The sequence below is a fragment of the Hippichthys cyanospilos genome, chromosome 15 (genome assembly GCF_059441005.1).
Source record: "Hippichthys cyanospilos isolate Australia breed blue-spotted pipefish chromosome 15, RoL_Hcya_1.0, whole genome shotgun sequence".
NCBI lineage: Eukaryota > Metazoa > Chordata > Actinopteri > Syngnathiformes > Syngnathidae > Hippichthys > Hippichthys cyanospilos.
In genome coordinates, this window is record NC_142383.1 from 10,851,925 (window position 1) to 10,877,484 (window position 25,560).

Sequence of the window (25,560 nt, forward strand, 5' to 3'; positions counted from 1 at the left end):
TTCAGTGATGCAAAAGACCGATGACAAAAGAATGTTTGACTAACTTGGCTATGTGCATCAAGTTCAAAAAATATCCCTGCGCGTTTTGAGTCTGCATGCCCTTGATGAATTTCTTCTGGTTCCTGAAATCCCATTCAGATGCCCAATGGAGTTCTAATAATTAATTCTGTCTCAATAAGCTCGTACCTAATAGATGATGCAACTTCTGACTGAATGGGCTCCAAAGCAAGGCCAACCACTCTTCACTGATTTACATTTTATCCTTGTCTTACAGATAGATATAATTTAGTGTTGTGTAAGATCCAAAGATGTGAAAAGGTAATTAAATGGTTAATGCTCCCCAAACTCATCTATTAATTATATGCTAATTGCTCATATCTCAAGGTCATTTCCACAATAGCATTTAATTAGTCATCTGCCCACTTTTATTAGTGGATCCTGATTGGAAACTTATATCGATGCACCAGATGAATAATTTTGATGCCGTGCAAAATGGTTTGTGTTCCTGTTTCAATGAGAAGCTAAGTGCCACCTTGCTACAATATCCCATGAAGAAAGCCTGGAGGGGGGTGAAGTTAACTGGAAGCTTTCAGACTCTCATGAGCACTTTTTTACCGAAATAATAGACGTTTCTTTGAATTTACAATCGCCTAATAGAGATTACACACATTTCCAATGACCACTGAATCCAGACTTATAGTTTATAAAATGTTGACGTTGAACTAACTGTGTTTTGATGCTGTGGTCCCCACGCCAAATCCCAGCATCCCCATGGTGTCATTTACCTTCCGAGAGGTAATGTTGGGATGACTGGAGGATAACATGATTGCGAGTTGTGATATTATTACATGTCCCGCTGTGAGCATATTTTCTTGTACTTAGACACGGCTTAAATGCGTGTGACTGCAAGTCAATTTCCTTCCGACGTTCATTTGCAGAATCTGCTTAAAAGAAACGAAAGACGCAGTGAGCAAAAAGTAGTAACAGTAATTGAACGTGCAGCTGTTGGCCTGTCATGACGTGCCATCATCCTCGGAAGATGATGCCATTTTGGTGAGTGCCTATCCCTCGTTTGTGTGGCAACATCTCCAGAGCAATGAAGTTGTTGTGCAAAGGCATATCAAAAACAAGGCAAGAAATTTGAACAAGTAGCACCCAAGTGGAAATCATGAAAATGCAAGCAGGGCTTGCGCACCTTTTTTCCGTGTTGGTTAATTTTTTACGCTCTCTTCTATGGAATTCGCTTTTGTGAAGTTTGAAATACTTTCTCAAAATAGCATTTTGATCATTTAGATTTGCAGTAGCACAGAGGTTAATGCCGTATGTCAGAGCATAACTTAAAAATATATTTTATGCTGTATTTATTATCTTGAGGGGTCTATTTTTAGTAGTTCTTTGTTTTTATTTATTAATATTACTTGTATTATTGAATATAAACTATTCCAATAATGAAATAAAAATGTACATTTTGTATAAATTTACTGCCTATGGTTATAAGAGGCTACATTAAATGATAAAAGGCAACATGTATTTGTTTGAGTTACTTATGTTTTAAATCTGGCAATTTAAAACCTATAATTGTTAGCTCTACGAAAAATGACCAGTTCATAGAATTGTTTCCTGTAAAGTAGGTGTGATATAAACAATACAGTAGGGTCAGCAACATGATCTCTTATTGCAAAATAGAACAAGGCAAAAATTGCATTAAAACAAGATTTTAATACAAGTTAAATTTGGTTGGTGCATTGCAGCCATTCTTGCCATTTTCAGTCTCAGCCATGTTCCAAGTATTAAAAAAAAAAAAAAAAAAAAAAAAAGTCAGACACAAAACTACCAGCTTTTGTTGTATATAAAATTGTTTGTGGGTTCATAAAACACAAAAGGTGCCTGAAAGGAATGACAGATATTGACAACTTGCATTGTACCAGCAAATACTAAAAACAACCTTGCCTGTCAAATTTTTTTCCACTTAAAAGCAACAAATACTGCTGCAGGAATCGAAGTGTATGGGCATCACTCCCACTGTGAGCCCTCACCAATGGAAAACAAAAGAAGCCTGAGCCAGACAGAAGAAAGACATCCAGACATCCCTCCCAATCGTTGCTCAAGTGCGATAAAAGGTAAAAGAAATTGAATTGCAGAGAATTAAAATAGATGACTGTGACATTCCCTCACTTTTTTTTTTTTAAACGGCGGGTGTCTTTTGCTGCACTTTTAATACCATTAGTATGGTTGGGCGCTTGACCAAGTGTAAGACAAGTATTTTATAAGACAATGAACTCAGTTGCCCACTTTCTGTCAACAAAGAAAAAAAAAAAGAGTTGAGCTGTATATCGAGACACCATCACAGTTAGCAATGGAGATAAAAGAAACATTGCTGCACAAAAAAAAAGAAGTAAAATAAGCGTTTGTAGCCTGAAAACGCAATTCGCGATGTTTGGTTTTAGGCACTCAACAATGGTGAACAGTGCTGACAATTAAAAATGGATTTTAAAAACAACCTTTTTGAAAAGTGTGAAATCAGTGCATCCCAACTGCAACCCTAAGAGCCACATGAAATACTGCAGCGAGGCAAAGAAACAAAAATATTTTTTTAGGCTGTCGTCGCATACATAAAATATGCTTTTCAATCAATTATTTTTCAAAAGCCATCTGTTCAAATATGAAAATGCATAAAAGGATGATTGTCAAGATGGCTGTAAACTACTAAAGTGGAACCATTGTCCCATGCTAGTAAACTAGTAAAAGAAAAACATTTAAAAAAAATGCTCAGTTTGTATTCTTGGAAAACACACATTATTCTTTGTTATGTGTTTTGGACACTCAGGGTTTGGATTATAAACTTAAGTAGTGCTGACTACAAATCCCCAGAGTACCACATGTGGTTTTCTCTTTTATAGACTTGTAATATGTGAACAGCAGAAAATGAAAATACTCCACAGGAGGGAAACAATGCATTGCAGCAAATGTATCCAATGTCATTTTCAATTAGAGGAGGCACACCCAACAATGTTCTTCCACAAAATGGCATTCTGGTCTTAATTATTTGGTTGACTAATGTAAAGACCCACAGCTATATAGCAGGATGCCAACCGCTATCCACCCATTTCACTTGGAAAGTTAATTTTCTACATTGCGCACACGCAAACCGAATGCACCACTACTACGCTCTAACACCATTACAACAATATCCTCCAAACCTTGTCGCCGCAGTAAAATATTTCACATTTAAAAACGTCGTGAAGGTGTTAACATATTGAATAATAATAATAATACCCCACAAGACACACTCAATTAAATTGAGACAAGAAGATTTCGCAAAACTGTGTTGAAAAGTCGGATATTTGTCAAACCTTTGCACTAATATTTGTGATGTCCCTCCAAAGTAATTGTTTATCAAAAACCCTGAAAAAAGCATGTTTTTTCAACTATTAAAATTGTGTGTAGATGAAAAAATAAAATACGACCTATATGTTGCCTGACATATAGCAAAACGTTTGGAAACATATCATGCAAACTTGCACATGACTTCTTTTTTAATCATTCTACAAATGCGACTTTAGCTATTAACACTGCTTGCAATACAACAGAGTGTCACGGGGGAGTACGGCGGTTGAGGAGGCCGGCATGGTTGCAGAGGAGGAGGACCCAAAAGCAGGGGAGCGTCGGGACAGGGGGTTGATTAAATCCATTTATTTATAAACGAACGGGAACAAAAGCGAGAAAAACAGGACGGCAAAAAACTCGAACTAAGGGCGCAGGCAGGCTGGCAAAACAGAAAGCAAAACACTATGGACAGGCTGGCAGGAAAACACGGAGCTGAGGGACTCGGGGCAAGACGGGACTACGAGACAACAATACGATAGAGACAATATGACATGACGTGACAGAGACAATTTTCCGACGCGGGCTGTAACGAAAACCAGGTTTAAATACATACAGCTCTAATCAAACAAACACACGGCAGCTGGGCAGGGACAACAGGCAAAGGGAGCGGATTGGAGGACACGAGGGGCGGGTAACACGGACAGGTGGACTACATCAAAACTAAACGCAGAAAGACGCAACCGGAGCGGGAACAGGAACTATATACGGAAACAAAGGAACAGAACCCCTCAAAATAAACCCACAACCCAAAATCCATGACACAGAGGGATTTGTGATCTTAAGGGTTAAGATGCATCAATGGCTTTTTTTATTCACATCACAACAGACAGCAAAACATATAAAGTTATTTTATGTATGAATTTGTGAAAGTTTCAGAATGACAGAGCAACGCGTCAATTGTGCATGTTTGTCCAAAATTAAGCCACCTGAAGACAGCCACAACAAACAGCTACAACAAAAACATACATATTCTCCAAATATATTTACATGAACATTAATCTGATAGGCACTGCCAATCTTTTACTTAATGCTCAGATGAAGAGTAAAATGTGGCCCTTCTTACAGGAATAAAATGACATCAGTTTAGATGGGAACGCTTGATAATAATCTCTAAAAGGCATTAATTTCTTTCACTAAAACTAAATCATTCTGCTATCCATAACCGTAATTATATACTGTATTAAAAGTTTTATAAAGACAATTCACAGGTTTTTGGTGATCTTCATGCTGGATTTACATTATCTACAGCAAGAGTCCTTTTCTGATTTAGTACCGACACCCATTTTTTAAAATCTTTTTATATTGACTTTCAAATGACCCATGTCAGCATCATCGTGCTTTCATTTACTGTACACATAAACACTTTGCATGTCACACATCAGGTAGCAACAACACAGAAGGAATAACAAATAACGACAAGAATAAATGTTACAATCTGTTTAGTTACCCTGGGATCAAAAGAGGTAAGGATGGTTAAATACATCAATAAGAACCCACTGGCTGCGTCGACAATTGATTTTCCTATTTATTTTGCTCCTTTTGGGTAATCGGGTGTGTGTCTGTGTTGTAACAGTCAAAATAGCAGACAAATGATTCTTACTTGATTATCATTCACCTCTGGAAGAGGCCTGAATCATATCTGAGGATATCAATTTTCACGCAATTTAACCCATATCACAAATGTGCCACTTGGAAAGAAGCAATCCGACTTTTGTCCCTTGAACTATGGAGTGTTTGAAATCGTTTTTACAGACCACTTTACAGCACAGCCAGAAACCCAAGATGATGATTGATATATTTTTGACTGGCATCTGGTCAATGTGGAACGATATTGTCAATGCACACTAAGGACGTGATGGATCAGCCAGCACAGTAAACTGTTTAGAAATTTATGGCGTGGCAGATTGTTTGAACCCAAAACAAAACAGGTAGTCCTCAGTCCCAAACAAAAACAATGTAAAAAATAAAAATAAAAATACACAAGATGAATCAGGTCAACTCTCGTGGCGCAATCAATAATTGAATGGCATCACCTATTGAGACATGGGATGGCGTTTTCAGAAAAGCACGGCGTCAGGCTGAGGCAATGCAGAGCGGCTGCTTTGATGGCCCTCAAGGAAAGAGTTTTGACTGAAGTTTGTCAGCGCCTGAGTTGAAAACGTCATGCTGGGAGCGCTACAAAGTGCTGCAGCGTTCTGTCGGTTCAATGAAGGAAGAAGCCCTGTGGGTAGCGAGACGTCAGATATTATCTCTCACTTAATGACACTTTCCTTAACACGCAACATCATTAACTGTATTTCATCCAGAATTTCCACTGATGAAAAGCTTTTAGAGCGTAAGGGCTAGGTTTGTACATTAAATCAAATAATCAAGAGTAAACTATCAGGCTTTTAATGTGATTCTGACCAGCAAAAATTACACTTTATTTCATACTGACCATAGTCAATAGTCATATAAAAGTCATTTATAATTCAAAAATTTTGGGCTACAAAACAAAAAGAAATATTTGCGAGTATTGTCAAATGCACTTGTAACCTAAATCTTGAAAACAAAATGTATTCCCAAAATGCCACAGGGTATTAAGGTTACAATGTACTTGCAAATACATTTGAACCTATGTATACGTTTGAATGTATTTGAAAATACAATGAAACATTTACAAGTATTTCTAAACTAATATGTCATTCAAACGTATGTGAAAGTATGTTCATAAATATTTACGAGTACAATCAAATGTATTTGAAGGCTCAATGATGAAAAGGCATTTTTTCCCCATAATGTCACACTGTATTGATGTTCCAATGTACTATGAACTACATTGAAAGATATTTAGATACGTTCAAATGTATTTGTAAGGATGTTCAAACGTATTTGAAAGTAAACTCAGATGTACTTTCTGGCTACATGCGACAAAACAATTTTTTCCAATAATGCCACGGGGTACAGACTTTTCAACAAATACGTTCAAATAGATTTGTAAGTATATTTGAACATGTTACAGTACATTCAAAGATATTTGCAAATACGTTCAAGTGTGTTAGTAGGCCTGTTGATGAAAAAAAAAAAAATCACTTAACCCGGTATTGATATGTGAACATACTTTCAAACACTTTTTATAAACATCTAAATACTTTCAAATAGATTTGCAAATATAGTCAAATGTATTTACATGTTCAAACGTACATACAAGTACGTTCAAACATATTTGTAGGTATGTTCGGATGTACTTCTAGACTAAATGCTAAAAACAGAATTTTTTGCTAATGTTGTTTACCATAAAAGTGCGCATAGTTATTGTTTTTCTGGATAATTGTCTCATAATCTTTTGAAAGCATTCATATTTTCTTATTTCATTTTCGTCTTTACAATTCCTTCTGGTTTTTATGCCAATAATCCAAAACGTCTTTCATTAGTTGATTATTTTGAAAAAGACTTTTTTTTTCTACAATAGATATTGTACACAGACAAAAAAGAACAAAGAAAAATAAAAGTTGAAAAATGACCCACCATGGTGGTCTGCTGATTGTGAACAGATATCGGCCTCATCCCACTCATAGTTCTCATCAACTGAGGGCTTTCTGCCATAGAGAGAGAGAGCATAGAATCTTCTCAAACTCATAATTGTTGCACTACATTTGAACTTGTACTGAACATTTGAACTTGTACTGAGTATGTTTCCAGTATTTTTTTCCAACCATATCATTTAGTAGGCTTTACCTTTGAGCTTTTTTGATTTGTTGACCGTACATAGCCACTGTGCTAGATGATCCATCCTCCTGTACAGTTTCAGGTGAACTGTTAGTGTTTGTGGACAAATGACACAACGACAAGCGTCCATTTGCGGGCTCCATGCTCCCTCGGCCACTGCTTGCAAAACTACTGTAGCTGCTTCCACAATCAGGCACTTCCTCGTAGACATCTGCCTCAAACTCCTGCGTGCTTTGCTTATTGTGGGGTTTGTTGTCACCAGATAGTAAGCTTCTGGAAGAGTCCATAGCAGGCCCCGAGTAACCCGCTGCATTTTTCATGCTGCCCTGGTACTCATCTGGACATTTGGCTGGAGTGGGAAAGATCGAAATGTATCTTCTCAGCTTTTGGTCAGTAGGTTTCTGTATAGGCTTGCTCATGGGGGAGTACATACCAGGGGGTAAATCGCGAGCAGGAACATTCCCAGGGGGTGAACTTTGGTTATCTGTGCTCCAAGAGTCTGGATTAAAGGAGGAGGAATCCAAGTGTTTTTCTTGTCTTAAAGAATCTATCCATGCTTCAGGGGTCAGGAACTCTTTGTCGTTTTGTCTTCTCGCTTTGTGAGCCTGCTTTTGCTGCTTGGAGTCCCCCAGTTTTGAACCTTGGCTCATAGCTCTTCGCAGTTGCGGCTCTGAAGCTGTATCTTGGTAGTAAAAGCTTGTGCTCCTCCTCATTTCTTCATAGCGGCCTTTGCGAGGGCATCTTTCTTTAACAGGAGACGCGATTCTGTGTCGTTGCGATGGCTTTTTTTCAGCCTCTGGGACACATGTTTCAAAGAGTGGCTCATCCACACTCATCTCAATCCCCACATTTTGCTTAGTGGGCTCGGGGAACTCGTCCTCCGCATCTTTGCAGCCTGGCTCCGCATCAAGAGTCAAATTGGATCTTTTGCCATTTATCTGGCAATGAATAGAGGCATTGCTTTGTCTTGGTACCTTAGAGCGAGATATATTTGTTTGCATTTTGAAGAATGTGGCTTGCAGTACATCATCGTAGCCCTGTGGTGTTTCCTGTATGCTTTCATGTCTCATTGTCGGGGAGAGATGTGTGGGTGTTAATCTGTTATTGGAAGAACCGTCTGCTCCCTCATATTTGAGGGGGATCTCTCCGGTTAAGGATCGAGTAGGATGTTGGTTAGGAGCTTTTACAAAAAAGGAATTTGGAGGGCAGGAAGGACTAAAGCAAGTCCTGTCTGTGATCATCGTGGGAAAATCATTCCAGTGAACAGAAGATGACAAGAAAGGACTTGGCGACTGACCAAAGTTCTCCCTGTAGCTCGGTCGGTGTCTGCATGGCAAGGTGTGGCTTTTATATCCCTGAAAAAGCTCATTATCATCATTCTCTCTTTTCTCAGACACTGGCTTCTCTCTTATTATTTCTTCTTCAGAGCATCTGTACAGTCTGTATTTCTGGAGTTCCTTTGCCAGCGCTTCCCTTTCCTTAGCCAATTTTAGGCAGCGATTCAGGTTTCCCCTTTCTCGCTCGTGCTCCATTTGGAGGACCAGAGTGCTGGCTGTCGTCGAAGGCAGGCCGAGGCCTGACCGTATATGTGGCAGCACTGGGAAAGTGGGCGAGATTGCACTCTTGTGATGACAAACACTGGATGAACGACTGTGAGAGTACATACTGCTCAAGTCAAGAAAGTCATCATAATTTCCCTCTTGATCTGAGAGGTCTCCATCCTGATGCCGGGTGATGTCACCGGTTTGCCTGGATGTATTATATTCAGATTGTTTGCAGGGTGGAAGATCCACAGAGAGAACGAATGGTACATTTCTACTGCCTCGCGGCTCTGAGCAGAATGACGCAGACTTTCGGACTGTTAAAGGAGAGTTGTGTTTTGTGCTTTTCTCGCTTTGAACATTCAGCGTGTCATATGGCGGGATTACAAAGCGCCCATCTGGACCTCTGGTGATCAACTCAACAGAAGGAGAAACGGGACATGATTTTAGATACTGGAATTGATTTTGACTTCTTCTGTGGTTAGAGAGGAGATGCTCTTTATTATGTCGATTCTCATTGTGGAAGGAGGAACAATCCATCTTTGAAGAGGAGGAGGAGGTGGTAGAGGAAGTGGTAGGATACAGGGCACTGGCTGGAAGTAGACTTTTCTTCAACACACTGTCTGTACTGCCGGAGTCTGAAATCTTTCTGTGAGTGAGAGCAGGAACGAGGGGTGGAAAAAAAAAACAGTTAGAAAATGCGGAGGTGTCAGATGCAGAGAAAATAACGAGGTGAGAGGAAATAAGTCGAATAATAGTGGATATAAAATCAAATGTGCTGAAGCTGTGAACATATATTTTTAGTTGAAGAAACAAGCAAAAAAAAAATGGAAAGGTCAATCGGGGGAAAATTTAGGATATGATTGATGTACTTACATTGATGGGGAGAGCTTATAGATGGCAGGTGGGGGTTCTGGAAGGGACAGAAAGGGGAGAATGGTATCTAACTTATTAGAGGGTACACTCATACTGACCAAAGTATAAACACAGTTCTTCCTAAAATTATATAATTTGTTACCTACACTACATTTTTTACAGAGCATTGCAAGATAGCATACACACCCTTTATGGTATTGGAATAGAGCCACTGTAAGGAGCTATGATTCAATATTTTTTTTGTTTTTATTGAATTCACAATAATACTTATGACGCACTTAATGAACAACTGAAGAGAAATGGTTTACCATTCTGCTTCTTTTGGCTTCGTAGGTTCCTCTTGTAACTGATGAGGCAGGCCGTTCCCAAAAGCAAGACCAGTGCCAAACACATAAAACCAACTCCACCTAGAATACCGGCCAGTAATGGTTCTCGAGCCTCAAGCAGTCTGGATGAAGAAGGGTAGCTCTCCATTCCTGTCAGGGCGCATTAATTGGGAAATGCAGATCAGAGCGAGTTTATATCGATAGTACTCTTCTGAAACCTGGTTAGACAGTTTGTAAATCTATCTTGCTATGCTTTGAATTGCTACGATTGTGGTTGATCAAAACCTGATCAGACAAATCCATTTCCTTTGAAGGATTAGAGGTAACAGCTACAAACACTGTTTCAATGTATCGATGTCAAAAAGGAAATTAGTGTGGAAGATGGTGTCGCAGAAAAAAGAACTGAGCAAAGCTTTACTTGATGAAAAGTACGTTTGGACAGCAAATACGATTTAGTTTATGTAAATTGGGCTTTTCAAACTTGAGCACAAGTTGGTCAACTCACTTTTTTTATTCTGGGTCAATAAAAAGAATGCTACTCTTCTAATAGTAAGCTATTAGTTTGAGGTTTTAAAACAAAATAGCATCCAGATGAATTCTGGTTGTCGGGCGATTGTTTCATATATATTTATATACTTCATACATAGATATAGATCCCAATAGTTATTGATTTTTGCAACGGAAAGCAAACTTGTTGTGTTTGTACAATTGATTGGTCTGGATATTAAAATAAAAAACAACAACAACTAAAAAAAATCACAGGTTAAAACAAGAAAAAATATGTTGCTTGACAACTGTGATACTGTACGTTTGTCAACACACCAATTGTTGCCACTTTTGGCGCAATGTTCTCTCAATAGTTTGTTTTCCTTTTGCACCACTATTCAGGGGTATAGTTTTTTCTCTTTTCAGTAAAATGCTCAAATGCTCATGTTTGTCACAGAGCAGGGCTTTCCCAGCTGTATCCCAGCTCTATATATATATATATATATATATATATATATATATATATATATATATATATATATATATATATATATATATATATATATATATATATATACCAGGAGACAGCAATGCACATAACATAGGCTCACATATCAAGAGCTTGGTCATCATCTTTACTGTGAGTCTAATCAACAATCCATATCCTTGAGGATGATTATCAGCAAATCTCTCCTCATCCAAAATGAAACAGATGAGCCGCTATGTTAAATAATGTAACATACAAGTTATGGTTCTGATGAAACAAGTGGGAATGTGTCAATCACTCCAGTTTTGATCTCTGAAACATGTATAATGAAACATTGATGGCACACGAACACCAAGATATGCACCAAAGCGGCAGAAACACTTGATTCAGTAAGTTATTAGCATCACAATTTCTATCGTTGAAGCTTCTAATGGGCAACATTCCCTGGAGCCTTGCTCCAATTTCTAAGGAACATAGGGACAGGAATAGAAATTGAACTTGATTGAGTGGATTAAAACACGAGGTGGGAACGAGAATGTGAGGGGCAAGGTTGCTCCAACACCTACCCATGGTGGAGACAGTGAGTGATGGACTGGGCTCGCTCAGCAGCTCACCGCATCGACTTAGCAGCCTCAGCTCATACACGGAGTCCTGAGATCAACACACACACGCACATACACACACGGGATGAAACCTCACTTTGTCAACACAACTGTGCTTGCAATGCTAATGAAGTTGATTTGAATTTGACTAGGGCTATATAAGAGCGCAATAGAAGGCGGCACAGAGAGGAAAAAACGGTGCACAAAGATTCATAGAAGACAGAATAGTGATTGATGCCTCCTTGTGTTGATAATTGAGAGACTAAAAATGAAAAATCCACAGCAGGACTATGATACAATACATCAAGGAAAGAATTGTGTCCAAGTACTTTTGCTTCCAAGTAGTTCACTGTCAACCAGTCAGAGATGGCCAATAGCAGCATAATTGGTTAAACAGAAATGTTGGTTTTGGTGAGGTGACAATTATCGTTGCTACAGTTTATACTATTCTTATGATGGGGAAAAGATATACAAATGCTGTATAATTAAGTCTGATGAGGAACATTCCTTTAAAAATTTGAATTTCACTCAATATACTGTTACCAAACTTTTAGCCTGCAATTTATTGTCCTAATTGTATGCAGGATTCTATGCTGTGTATAATTTACAACCATTTAAATTTCATGTGGATGTACCTTCCTTACCATATTTCTTCGAGTTCAAGTCGACCTCGCTTATAAGTCGACCCCCCCTTTTTTTTCTTCAATTGTCGTATATTTTACAAAAACACGATTAAAGTCTACCCCTGAGTCTTTTCCTTTTCATAATGCATCAAGGCAATGTTCTGTGCAAACACTTTAAAATGGATGCAGACTATATCGAATTAGAGGTATATATAATAATTTAAAGCTTTGTAACTGAAATTTTACTTGTTTTGCATTTGAAATAATGTTATTCAAAAATTGGTCTGTATAGAGTTATGCGATTTTAAGTCCCTAATATGGGGGTTGAAAATTAGGGGAAAAACTCAACTTGTACTCTGAGAAATATGGTACCTTATTTTGATAAAAATGGGCTATTGACATGATTTAAAACAACACTTAAGAACCCTTAGTTTTCATTGACTTTCGTCATAAAGGCAAAGGCGGTATGGTTTTGAGTAATCGAAGACTACATTTCCCGTGAGGATCAGCGAATAGAGTTGTGAAATGCCGAGCTTCAAGAAGAAGAATGAATGAGATCATGAACCTAATCGTGTCTAAACAATGTCATACATATGAGTTTGTTGCGTGGCTGGTTGTGTCAGTATGGAATTGCAAAGTATCAAGATGATTACTATTTATTGTTATCACACAAATTTCTGATATCTAACGTTAGCATGAGCATTTTGTTTTGAATAGCTTTCAAGCTATTCACTGATCCGCTGATCCACTATGAAAAAAACCAGGGCAGTTTCAGTTGGAAATCCATCCTCATCTTTGTACTCAAGCCAGTGAGTGAAAGCCCGGCCAATGATGACGTATGACTTAATCTGGGTGACCTCTTTTTGTTTTTTTTGTCTGCTTAGGCAAAACTTTTTGTTTGTTTGATTGTTGTAACAGCTTTTGTCATTACAGCAGTCAACACTTGGTATTTTATTTTTTATTTTTTGCGGCTGGGTTCTTGTCACCCTTGCACTCCTTACTTAGTGCTAGTAATAAAAATTAAAATTTAAAATACAGGAACCCTCACACATGCCAACAGGAATAATCAACCAGTTATGTGTCTATGCTTAATCGAAAATTATGAAGATAGTTTATGAAGGTTGAAAAGTTCTTTAGCATTGAATAAAAGATGAAAATATTGATAGTTTAGTTTGAAAACTTTGGTGTGTGTGTGTGTGTATCATTTAAAAGTTTTTAAAAGTTTTTCATATCGTTTTGATAATTGACAGCATGGTGTGGCTTTTTGATATACATATTTAATTGTATTTAATGCGCCACGATCTTTGTGGGTGTGTTAAACTGAGAAAACCATGGAGTGGCACTGCATCTTTATTTGTTCTATTCAAAGTCAAAGTCAAAGAGAATTATTATCCACTCATTAGTTTTTTAATTAACCAGTGAAAATGTTGAATAATTTAGAAGATAACTATGGAACCAACAAGAGTATGAGATTTTTATTTTTTTTTTTTGCTGTTACCATGGATGAGGAGAGAATGATTAGTTTGGTGTACTATGTATTCATTAATAAGTAACTTCCACATTTATTTGCTAGTTTCAGCAAAAATAAATTCATTCATCAAAATAAAAACTCGCTTTAATTCGAAACATGAAACTATCAATTTTTAAAAAATGAAAAAAAGAGACAGACATTTGTTTTTACCTTGTGCAGACCTGGAACAATTATTTTGCTACAGTTGGCACGAATATCTTCATCCAAATTGATCCACTCCCCTTGCTTGACGCGAGACTGAAGAACAAACCCTGTGATGGCTCGGGGTCGGATTTGTGGAAGGGACCATTGTAGAACAACCCCTGCCGAGCCCAAAGAGGCTGACAGCGAGGAAGGGGGCTCTGGCTGACCAGTGTTTGGTGCAGGATCTGATAAACGGAATGTTACAACACAAGAGCTGCTGATTAGCTGGATGCACATGGCGGTAAATCTTAATCAGGGAACAGGAAATTGCCCTGATGTGAAATGTTGGGTTTTTCAGCTACAGGCTTCCAATAAAAAGCTAAAACAGATCCATTCATTTAAAAAGTGATAATTGGATGATGATTGATCATGAAGTTGTCCATACTAATTACTGAAGACTGTAGCCCAATATTCCATTCAATAAGCCAACTGCAGAACTGCACTTCATCATACTGAGAGCTGTTTGTGCCTTTTTCGTTACCCCATGAGCATATTTAAGCAGGAGACAAATTACAACTACAATGACATGCACAATGGCTGGAAAAAAAAATACTGAAACGCTGGCAAATTGAGGCTAAAATAATGTCAGGGAATGTGACGCCAGCAAGAAAGGAATGTGAATTGACTGACAATGAGGGAGAAGGAAAAGCCCAAAGCACCGGTGAGCTAAAAAACATCTGACACGATCATTCGCCTTTGTTGTTGTTGTTGGCAGTGTTAGCTAACAGTCACACCAGAGTCCACTGCATCACCGTCACAGGAGAGATGCAAATGTGTTGTACACGTGGAAACACAAGGCCAGCATTTTCGAATGTTTTCATTCTTGAACCCAGTTATAAAACTGATTATGTTCGGTCCACAAAAATGCTTGTTTTATGTGAACTAAATGTTAATCATTCAGAATTTTCATGACTAGAGTGGAATTAATTGTGAGAATCATATTTTCTAAAACAATTGTCAAAGGGTTTTCCATAGTTTATCGGGTTCTGTGACTTATACTCATACTACAAAATTAAAGCTTGGACCATTATTCCATTAATGAGAAAAAAAAGCATGCAACGCTGTTAGTTTAACCAAGTGCTTCTTAATTATACTTTGCAAAAATAATCAACATAAAGCATCATACCTGTTCTCCAAAAAAAAACATATAATGCGTCTTTACATTGGGATTACATTGGAGATCTGTTAAAAAAAATTAATCATAAACTTAAATATTAATAAATATTTGTCCACATAAAATAATCGACAAAGTGTCAGACCCATTCTCAAAAATAAATAATTATAAATATTTGGGAACAGAAAAATATAAAATATGAAGCATCCTCTTTTGCATTTACAGCAGGGATCTGTTCACAAAAACAAATCAGCAACGTAATTATTAATAAATATTTGTGCCACAAAGAATAAGTGTCAAACCTGTTCTCAAAAAAAATTAAAAAAGAAAGAAAAAAATTAATATATATATATATATATATATATATATATATATATATATATATATATATATATATATATATATATATATATATATATATACACACACACACACACACACACACATGGTCACGAATTTAAGACCAAACAAGACGCTATGCAACCTTTTTCCAGCACAGACTCAGAAAATCTGTTAGAATTATGCTATAAAAAGACAAAAAGATGAAGAGGATACTGACCCAACGTTCGCACCGTGACAATTTCACTAAAAGGTCCTGTCCCAACTTTGTTGTGAGACAGGATGCTGAACTGATAGTCAGTAGCAGGAGACAGGCCTGTCACCAACAAGGTGGTGCCGGAGATAGAGGGAACAGGCACGGAGAACCACTCCTGCTTCCCTTCATTATCACCCGCTGAAATCTTTTTTACCCTGCAGAAGGAACAAGAGCGAAGAGGCGAGATGTGAAAACAAAAAAGGGGAGGGGAATTCTGGGAATCTGCTTTTATGAAACATGACAGAAAAGTGGGTTTCGTTAATCATTCATATTCATCACCAGCTCAAAATTTTGTTTCAAAGACAGCACTGATGTATCCGACTAATGCACAAGGAGCGTGCCACTCCAATTAGAGTGATTGTCGTTATCTTCGGCAGAGCAGAGGTCCTGCATATCTATTTTATACAGAGCAAATTTTTTGACTCCCGGGGCAAAAAAAATGAAGATCATTCACCTATCCACAGCTCAAAGAACTTTTGAAAATTATTCATGTAAGTCTGGAAATAAGGTTTGAAGCTCCTGGCTTAAGTGTCATCTTCGTTCATCAAAATATTCATTTATTAATGTGGTGGAGTTAATTGTACCGCCTTGGTTTAAGTGAGAAAAACCGGATGGATTGCCATTAACTGCCACAGAGCTCCCACGACTACACATTCATTAATATTTAATTTCTCCGACATTGGCATTATCTCGACACATCCATTTTATGGCTGCAACGCAGCTCTATTTTAGGCGGGTCTTATCTTCATGGCGCATGATCGCAGTCATATGTTCACATTTAAATACGTAAAACCCAACATCCATTTTATGCGTGACTTATCATTTGGGTCATGAATCTATTGGGCTTATCCATAACCAATCAGTCGGCCAAGACCGTATCAACCCAGTGGATCGTCATTCACGTCATATCATCCTCACAGTTAGCACTTACTAATTGTTTTAATAATCATTGTACAGTAGCTGTTAATTACTTAGTCAATTATTCAATTAATCATTATTTTTTAATTAAGATTCACTTATTATTTATTATCATTGCCATGATCTACTCTAGTCTGCTTTGCAAGACACAATGACAAATGTTTCGATTCGTTAAGATACCGCCCACTAGAATGGAGGCTTAGTTATTTGAAGTATTGTAAGTATCGTAAACCTAGGTTGATGGACCATTTAATGTGATCAAGTAATATATCCAAGTAAATTCACCCCATTATTCTTCTTAACATATGTCAGCTTTTATAGATTGATAGAAAACCCACATTTAGACTTTTGCTATCTCATGTTGAATGCATCAAATGACCTTTTTTGTCTGAGTTTGAAAATATCCACTTGCATTTGCACATTAGCGGCTAGCACTGACAATCCACTATTGGTTTTTTATCGTCCTTAAACAGCAATTTAATATGATTCTTTTTTTTTTTCTTTTTTTTAATGGTGGTGCAAACACAATAAAAACAAGTCACGAGGAGGAGTAATGCTAGCTGGTAGCAACCACCATCAATGTGAAGGCTAATTTCAGAATAAAAGAATACTAATGCCATTATATTGACACCACTGTTATTTGGAATGTTTCTTTTGAAGTTGGCATTTGTAACACACCATTTATGTATGACCTAATATTGTTATTTCTTCCTTGGCAATGTGCATCCAGTGTAGTTACACAATTGCCAAAAGAAGCAGATTTGTTTTATTTTATTTTTCTTATGCATAAAATCAATTTGGCGAGACGGTGGACTGTAAATGAATTTTTTTTATTCTTTTGTGAATTAATTCCATTTTTTTTTCATTCTCATAGAATCATTCTCTTTTCAGAACCCTCTTAACATTGTTACAGTACTACCACTGATTTATAAAACTATGCTCCGCACACACTGTAGCCGCTGTGACGTTAGAATGAATAAATGAATTCATCATCGGAAAGATCAATAGAGTAATACCAGAGCTGTCAATAGCTGCCATGGTTACGGCCCGACCAGAAAGTAGAAGGATTTACACATACCAAACTGAAAATGTCTGTGCTGAACCGCCATCAAAGCCTGCCTCCCAGGATATATTGGCCTGCTTCACCCCTGGAGAGACGGACAAGGATGTAGCTACATGGGGGCTGGTTCCTGTAATGTGAAGAACAGAGAGTTCATGTAAATTGAGGAGAAAAAGCCCATCTCAGACTGGACCCTGTTTACCATCTGGAGGCAGAGTTAAGGCGCAGGCACTCGGCTTGAGAAGTGCTTTCATAGGCATGTGCCCTCACAAAAAAAAAAAAGTCATTATATCTAATACAGCGGAACCTATAAGTCTAAAGTCCCTGAGGTTATACGAGAAAAATATGTCTTTAAGTCTCACAGAACTTAGAGGAAAATTGCCATCATGTACAGTACTGTACAGCATACCTCACAACAGCTCAGTTCAGTGATCATCAAACGTTATACATTTTGTTTTTGCTTTTGAAGCAGGTTTTCGGGAGGTCTCATGGCATGTATTCTGAAACATAGACCAGCCTCAACAGTGATGTTAAGAGAAGGACAATTTGAGAAATACCTGATGCCAATGTAGTAAAGAAAACCAGGTTCATCACATATAATGGCTCTTGGTATTTAATGTGAAAGAAAGACTTAAATGACATGCCCAGAGTTCGAATGGTGTGCAAAAATTATAGGCCATAAATAGAATGCCTTCTAGTCAGCAATATTAGCTTGGTTCCTCGATGAACAGCGGCCTGAAAGCATCACCTAGCAACTACAACGTGAAACCAAACCCATGCTGGAAATCGCTAGTCAACATAAACCAACTACCGGTAGTAATTGCATTTTATTGCTTTGATGCTTTAGAATACAGGAAGAGAAATATTTAAACATTCTTGCTTGGCTACATTGGGAGTGACTTTCACACATGCGCATCTGCAGTTAGCTTTTAGCCCTGTTGCTTGTACCTGTGTTTTTGTTGCGTGATGTCTTGCAATTTACTAATACGAACTTTGCGATCGACCGGTCCACCGCAATTGACGCATTCAGCATCCATGGTTATAGGTTAAAGCAGGGGTCCCCAACTATTTATCAGCACGGACCGGTCAACGCTTGAGATTTTTGTTGTGGACGGGTGGGAGGGAGTTAATCAACACTTAGCAATTTTATCATCGATGAGGGGCAAATGAAGAACATAAAGTGCACATAAAATATGAACTCACCATTAACGGCAAACTAACGGGAGCCCTCAGCTTGTTTCTCATTTCACACAGATGGGACGTCGGGAGTAACAAAAATACTTTTGAGGCTGCCGCCATCTGCGAGCTCATCCATTCCATGTCAGTTTGTCCTTCCTTTTTGGACCAAGTAGAGCTTACCATGAGAAGTCATTATTTCAAGTCAGACTCCTGCTATTGCCTGTTACAAGCTTTCTTTTTTTCGAAGTTGTGGGCTCGTCACCTGTCTCTTGACTGAGCCTTTTCCTGTTCCCAAAAACTTCTGTTTCTTACTCATTTAACTTACCAGTATTTATGAGTGAAATTTTGGCGCTAGTTTTAAGACTCGGATAATACATAAGATGGAAATAGTTCATTATTTTGGGTGCGGCCCATACGGCCTGGTACCAGTTGATCCACGGACTGTGGATGGGCGGTTGGGGACCTCTTAGCTGGAGGTTTCATATTGGTACCTTGAGTCCAAAACGAATTAATTGACTGCACTCGCTTTGATTTCACTATGTATGTTTGTGTATGTAAAGATGCTGGTAGTTGGTTAAAAAATGTCTATCACACTGTCGACTGAAAAAAATATAACAAGCTGAAAGCTCATTTAGCAACCAACAAGAACTTATTTTGTTAATGTCACAGGGCCAACGTATTTTTAAATGTAAAAAAATGTACATAAAAAAAGAAATTATCAATATCATTGTAGACCAAATTTTACTGCTGAAGAAGGGCAAATATACTATCCCTGTGGGTACACTTAGCACTAACACACACACCTACACACACTGCCACATTCAGCTTTCTGCCTCTGTTGCACATTTTGGCCAGTCACTTCACTGGTAAACTGTATTATTGAGGTTGTAATCTGCAGTGATGCTGAACTGCATTCCATTGTTGGAAGGTAGCATCTATCCTGAGCATGATAAGAAACAATGCCATTTATATATATATATATATATATATATATATATATATATATATATATATATATATATATATATATGCACTCACCCAAAACAAAGATCTGAGTGAAGGCTTTTACAACAGCTACACGGTTTGAAACACTGCATTCCCAAATCCCATGGTGGTCCTTAGCAAGCGGCCGCAGCAACAGCGAACCATTGGGTGTGACAGAATAGGTTACACGGCGAGCGAGGTCAACCTTAAAAAAAAAAAAAAGAAGCAATTGAGGAATGAAAGACCAATCCAGTACAATTTTTAGTAACCTAAAACTGCTGTAAGTTATTGTTTAACCAATTTGATCCGGATAAAGAACTATTAGTGATTTGTGATTTGAAATAAACCTCTCTTGTTTCAGGTAGAATGATGGCTTCACCATGACCAGAATTTGAATGGCCTGACCAGAGCCTTGACATTAACACCTATCGGATGAACTACAACTGAGACTGTGAGTCATTAGTGACTTCTCACCCCAGAAATCTTCTTCTGGGTGAATGGATCTAGACATCCAGAGTTTGTATCACCAAGAATGGCACAAAATGTTTGGATAAGGCAGACAGGTCTCTCTACTAACCAAGGATCCATGGTACCCCAAACAGCAAGAGAAAATACATTTCTGACAATATATAGATTTTGATATTTTCTAGAAGACACAGAAATTGTTCCAGCAATGTTTTTGGAGCCTAATTTCCAGGAACATAATTATGGGTCATTAGTTTTGTGGGGGGGACTTATGTTAACACCAGTACATTATGACATAAAAATCTGAAACATCACATTAATAAAAGTTGTACATAAATAAAGGTAATACACGAATAAACATGGTTGTGAAAAGGCTGTATTACCTTTATTTATAAATGTAATACAGCCTTTTCACAACCCCTTGGTGTTTGTAAAAGTCTAAGCAATGTGACGTTAAATGTTTTTTCCCCAAACCCAAATAAGCTACCGCTGCCTCAATGTTTTATTAAAACATCCACATCCTATTAAGAGATGAACATTGTCGAAGGTAGAAGCTCTTTTGACTTTGTTCAAATGTTCAAATGGTCTTGATTTTCTTTGAAAAGATTGATGGTCTTTGATCGTGTTCATAACATCCAGACAGCATGAAAATCATTTAAGACCAGTCCAGAATGTCTTAAAAATGTCATAAAAACAATTGCAAGATTGCGAGAACTCTGACGAATGCCTGACATGAACGTGTGTTCACTGCCTTTTCAAAACTTGCTAAAAATGTTTGCATCTGAGTGGGATAGGGGTTTAAGACTGTTTCAGAACGTCTAAAGAACAATCGCGACTTTAAACAAAGCTTGACGAATCCCTGACGTGAAGACGCATTCACTTTGTCCAAACTCGCTGCATCTCAATAGCATAGTGTCTTACAAAAAGTGTGTTATTCGTGAGCGATGATTCTGCTGAAGCAATAGCTAATAGTATCAACAATCTTATTTACTATGAGCACCAGACTGGATTGCCATCGGGTCATGAGATTCATAAATGATAACTATCATCGAAGCCCTTCTACCTCATGCACTAAATTCCAATATGATCACTTTGTTACAATGGCTATTAAATTCACTCCCCGTAGCATGTGTTAATTAGCGCAAGGCAGATTCTGGCGAAAGTGGAACGTCGAGTGCTTGTAATGTGCCGAGTTCTATTATGGCAAATTGACTTTTTAATTCTTTGTATCCAAATATTTAGGTCTCAGAGTGTCTGCCCACCCATCAAGTGGGAAATTAAACAACCCAGTTAGTCTTTCGTTATCCGCCTGTTTCAGAAAATTTGTCTGTGAGCAAGAGATTTTTGCCTCATTACATTCAAATTTATATAGTCCCTGCCTCCATACCAAGTTTCTCTTTTGATGGATGAATGTCAGAGACCTTTTCTTAAGACCTGGGAGTCAGCATATTATGTCCGTTTTGAAATATGTCTATTGCCTTTTCAGTTTCAGTTTACCTTGGCCCAGCTGACTTTAACTGTGGAGTCGTCGTTGCCTTCACACGGGATGAGCAAGGTTCTACCAACCTTTTGTTTGTACTGCTTCTCTGGAGTGATGCTGAACGCTGGTGGGTCCTGTGAATTGTCAAGGCAATACTTCTGAATCAAGGCATTTTGCGCCAATGCCAACGAAGACTATGAAGATAGAATTAATGCCTCATTGGACGAGATTATCTTAATAACAGAAGGATTAGCCACACAATTAACTCTGTAATAGTGCCACTATTGTTCTGATTCAGAGTCGGCTTCCGTTAATCGCAGAGGGCACCAATGTTAAAGTGACAAAGTCAATAAAATGTCGGTGACAGATGCCATTTAGGCTGATTACAGTTCAAATGGGCAACGAGATCAAATTTGTAAAAATATAGGGACGCATTCACTGCAACAATATACTGTCATTATTTCATCCCCTATTTTAAAACTACATATACTGCACTAAAGACTTATTACATGGTGATCCGTGGTCTTTTTCTTTGCACACATCACTTGAAAATAAACTAGTTGAATATTCTTACACGAATCCCTCTTTTCAGTCCAACTGATCACGCTCATGCGGTAAACTGAAGATCACCAGCAAAATGTTGATTTTACAATGAAATGCTCCATGCATCCCCATTAGTCGAAACACAGTATTATGATTAATATAGTCGTCTATTTGAATTCTGCAAAAAAAATCCACTCATTTTTATCCATCTTAGAATGAACGGCATTCATTTTACCTCTTGCTGTTAACTGAAAATGACATCACGGTTGCTCAGGTAACAACCAATGACTCAGTCACTGCCACATGACCAAAACTAATGAGCAGTGAATGGTTGTTAGCCAGTCCCTGAGCAGCTGAAATTTTCATTAGACAGCAAGTGGTAAAATGGCTGTCCACCTGAGATGAATAAAATCAGGACTTTGTTGCTTAATTTCTATTCCACAGATGCAATATTAATCAAAATTCCATATTAAATCTAATGCTTGCACATAGAATATATTATAATAAAGAACATTTCTGTTGACTGTTATATTGAGTCATCACTCAGGAAAGAGATGGTCACACATTCATATTCAAAAATGCAAATGTCTAAATACAGCCATTATAACACCCTAGTGTGTACACTAACCTGCAAAATGACCTGGGTTGGTCCAGATTGTCCCATGCTGCCATATCTATTGAATGGGGTGCACATATATAATCCCTCCACATCATCATTGACTGTGGCCATTAGTAAATGGCCTTCCGGTGTAAGAGTCCATCCTGGATACTGTGTGGTGAAAAAAAATATCAATGGAAGGTTTTTTTTTTTTTTTTTTGGTAAACATTCAAAGGGTTCTCTTTGTCAAACATCTATTCATGAAAATATATATACTCATCAAAACTAAAGCGTGCAAACAATTTACGAGATCACACACAAATTGACACATCATCCAAATTTGACAATACATTTATTCTTATATAGAATATATAAGTATATAATATATATATAATATATATATATATATATATATATATATATATATATATATAAGTGCAAAATATATAGAATATACTGAATCTGTTAATATTAGCTTCATATCGTAATTATTGCTTGGTATTATCATTTGGATAAGTACATCAATTTGATGCGAATTCATTGTTGTTTAATGGCCTTGTGTCTTTGGATAGAAAACGAAAGACTGAAAAAGCTAGTTTGTGATTATGATTATTTAAACACAACAATTCAGGGAAGGGTTGAGTTTCACTTTCACTAAGTCATTTTTGTTGTTGAGTGAACTACTGACATCACTGTGCTAATACAGCATTATATGGCCGTCAGAATATGCCTTTCACAGTGTGTTACTGTGAAGGTGAGCATTTGTGAGAACAGTGCCAGTGAAATAATTGGCATAAGTATGACCCAGTATGCCTCCTTTCCACACTGCAGGAAAAACATTAAATTTTATGTGGAAAGTTGTCCGTTGACATGAGGCTTTGTACAAAATATGAGCTTGATTTACTAAAATGCTTGCAAACTTGATTGCGAGCGCAAACGGATGAAAAAGCTGATCTACTAATAGAGGCAACCAGGACTAGGTCTGCCAAATGCACTAAATTTCTGTGCAGTTTGTTTTGTTTTGTGATGGGAGTATACAGTATGTGCAAATACATTAATTTAGCATCCGCAATGTGATATCAAAACTGAGATTAACAAGAATCTTTTGCATATATCAACAAAGCCAGTGAATTTTAGGGCTGCAACATTTTGGAAAAAGAAGAAAAATAATGAATTCTTTCAAAAAAAAATCTTGCAAACCTTTCTTCACATATTATTCCACTCGTAATATCGGTATTGCTCACATTTAAAATGTGCTAAAGTTACACCTATGCCAAATATATTATTCTTCTGCCATGATTTACAATGATTTGGAGCTTCTGGTACCTCCTGGTAAATAAGACTTTCAAGGCGCACCTTCAAAGCAACACTGAAGGCAAACTCATTGCTGAACAAGAAACAAGTGGTAATGCCATTTATCTAGTCTGTGACCAAACATCATCCATCGAAGTGACAGCACTCACCCCCACAGATTGGTGTTTAATTTGGGAGGTGAGGGGAAAAAAATGGAGTCGCTTGACCAGTGTGGGCGTGTTGCCCCTGCTCTTGTGCGCAACATACGGTTGGCTGACATCTGATGCCTCCTGTTTGAGGGGTGGAATGTCATCCCACAGCAGTGTGTGACCAAGATGGTGACGAGCATGAGGAGGATGTGCCAGTGGGTTGTGGCTATTTGTGGTTCTTCCATATGCTACCGAGGCTCTAGGCAGTTAAATTGTAACAATTTCCAATGTTTTATTTTTTTATTAGATTACTTCAATCATTCTAGCTAGTAAAGACAATTGGCAAGTGCTTGAAATCTGCTCAACAAACCAATGCATGCCAGTCTCCATTTTAATGTATAGGTGTTCCAATAGTATATAATGTATTGGTAAACTGTATAGGTCAGAAACTGTAGAAATAGAGCTTTCAGGAATAAATTTGTTATCCCTTACCAAGGACAGGTCAAGTGGCTCTCCATCCTTGAACCATTCCACACGGAGAAGAGGAGGCTGAGCTATTGTGGAGCAGTTAACCATGCCGTCCATGCCCGTGGGGAGATAGGTTTCCTTAGGCATGGGAAGAGCTTGTGCAGGATCTGAGAAAAAGAAAGCATCGAAATGGCATTCATGATTTTTTAATAACCTCAGCAGGCCGGTTCGTCCACACAGGAAGTCACACATACTGGTGAGACGCCGCTGTGACTTTCTGATTAATTTGTGGAACAGATTGTTTAGTCACACTCCAATTTTACAAGTGTTATAGTAACTTCCCACAGGAGGTTTCAACAGGTCCAAATAAAAATACGATCTATTTAGGCCAAGAGCATCTCAGAACAGAATAACTATGCCATTAAATATACATGTGTTTTTCCTTTCCGTTGGCTTTTTTTTCTGGTCGTAAAAAAAAGGACAAGCCTCAACAAGGCATTAAAAACGCAATGGGGAGAAAATAAAAAGGATCATACAAAAGCTACATGATTGAATGTGATTCTCATATCACAGCAATACTATTCCAGCATCACCATATTCTACTTAAGTATTTTTGTCTAAAACCTCAGTTTATTTTTACTAAAGATATTGATTCTCGAAACAATTTAAAAGTTGGTCTTTCATAAGTAAATAGAAATGTATTAATTGATCTTCTGTGTTTTGTTTTCCACCAAGCAAAAATATATGAACGTTTATTTCATTTAGTTAGTATCTAAAGTGTCAATATCTGCAGTCCTACAGGAGAAATGCAGAGTTCTACGATTATTTTCAAATCAGCTGTGGCAATATTTTGCTTGTGCATTTGAAGAAAAGATTGTTAAATATTGGCAGATATGGCAACGGTGGCTGCCAAAAAAAGGCAATGCACTGCAGCTAACAGCAGTAGTGTGCTTTATGTTATTTA

General features: G+C 37.6%; 1 protein-coding gene across 1 annotated transcript in view; it reads right to left on the reverse strand.

Annotated features, from left to right (window-relative positions):
* Nucleotides 1-3,678: 3,678 nt before the first annotated feature.
* Nucleotides 3,679-25,560, reverse strand: part of igsf9a (immunoglobulin superfamily, member 9a) — a 45,207-nt gene continuing 23,325 nt past the window's right edge. The window contains exons 9-21 of the mRNA XM_088435829.1: nt 24,621-24,763; nt 22,717-22,857; nt 21,563-21,679; nt 19,655-19,805; nt 17,456-17,567; nt 15,424-15,614; nt 13,718-13,935; nt 11,378-11,462; nt 9,821-9,988; nt 9,513-9,549; nt 7,105-9,285; nt 6,895-6,965; nt 3,679-5,608 (exon numbers count right to left, since the gene is read on the reverse strand). Coding sequence (XP_088291955.1) covers nt 5,445-5,608; nt 6,895-6,965; nt 7,105-9,285; nt 9,513-9,549; nt 9,821-9,988; nt 11,378-11,462; nt 13,718-13,935; nt 15,424-15,614; nt 17,456-17,567; nt 19,655-19,805; nt 21,563-21,679; nt 22,717-22,857; nt 24,621-24,763 — 3,779 coding nt within the window. The 3' untranslated portion in view covers nt 3,679-5,444. The remainder of the gene's footprint in view (nt 5,609-6,894; nt 6,966-7,104; nt 9,286-9,512; nt 9,550-9,820; nt 9,989-11,377; nt 11,463-13,717; nt 13,936-15,423; nt 15,615-17,455; nt 17,568-19,654; nt 19,806-21,562; nt 21,680-22,716; nt 22,858-24,620; nt 24,764-25,560) is intronic.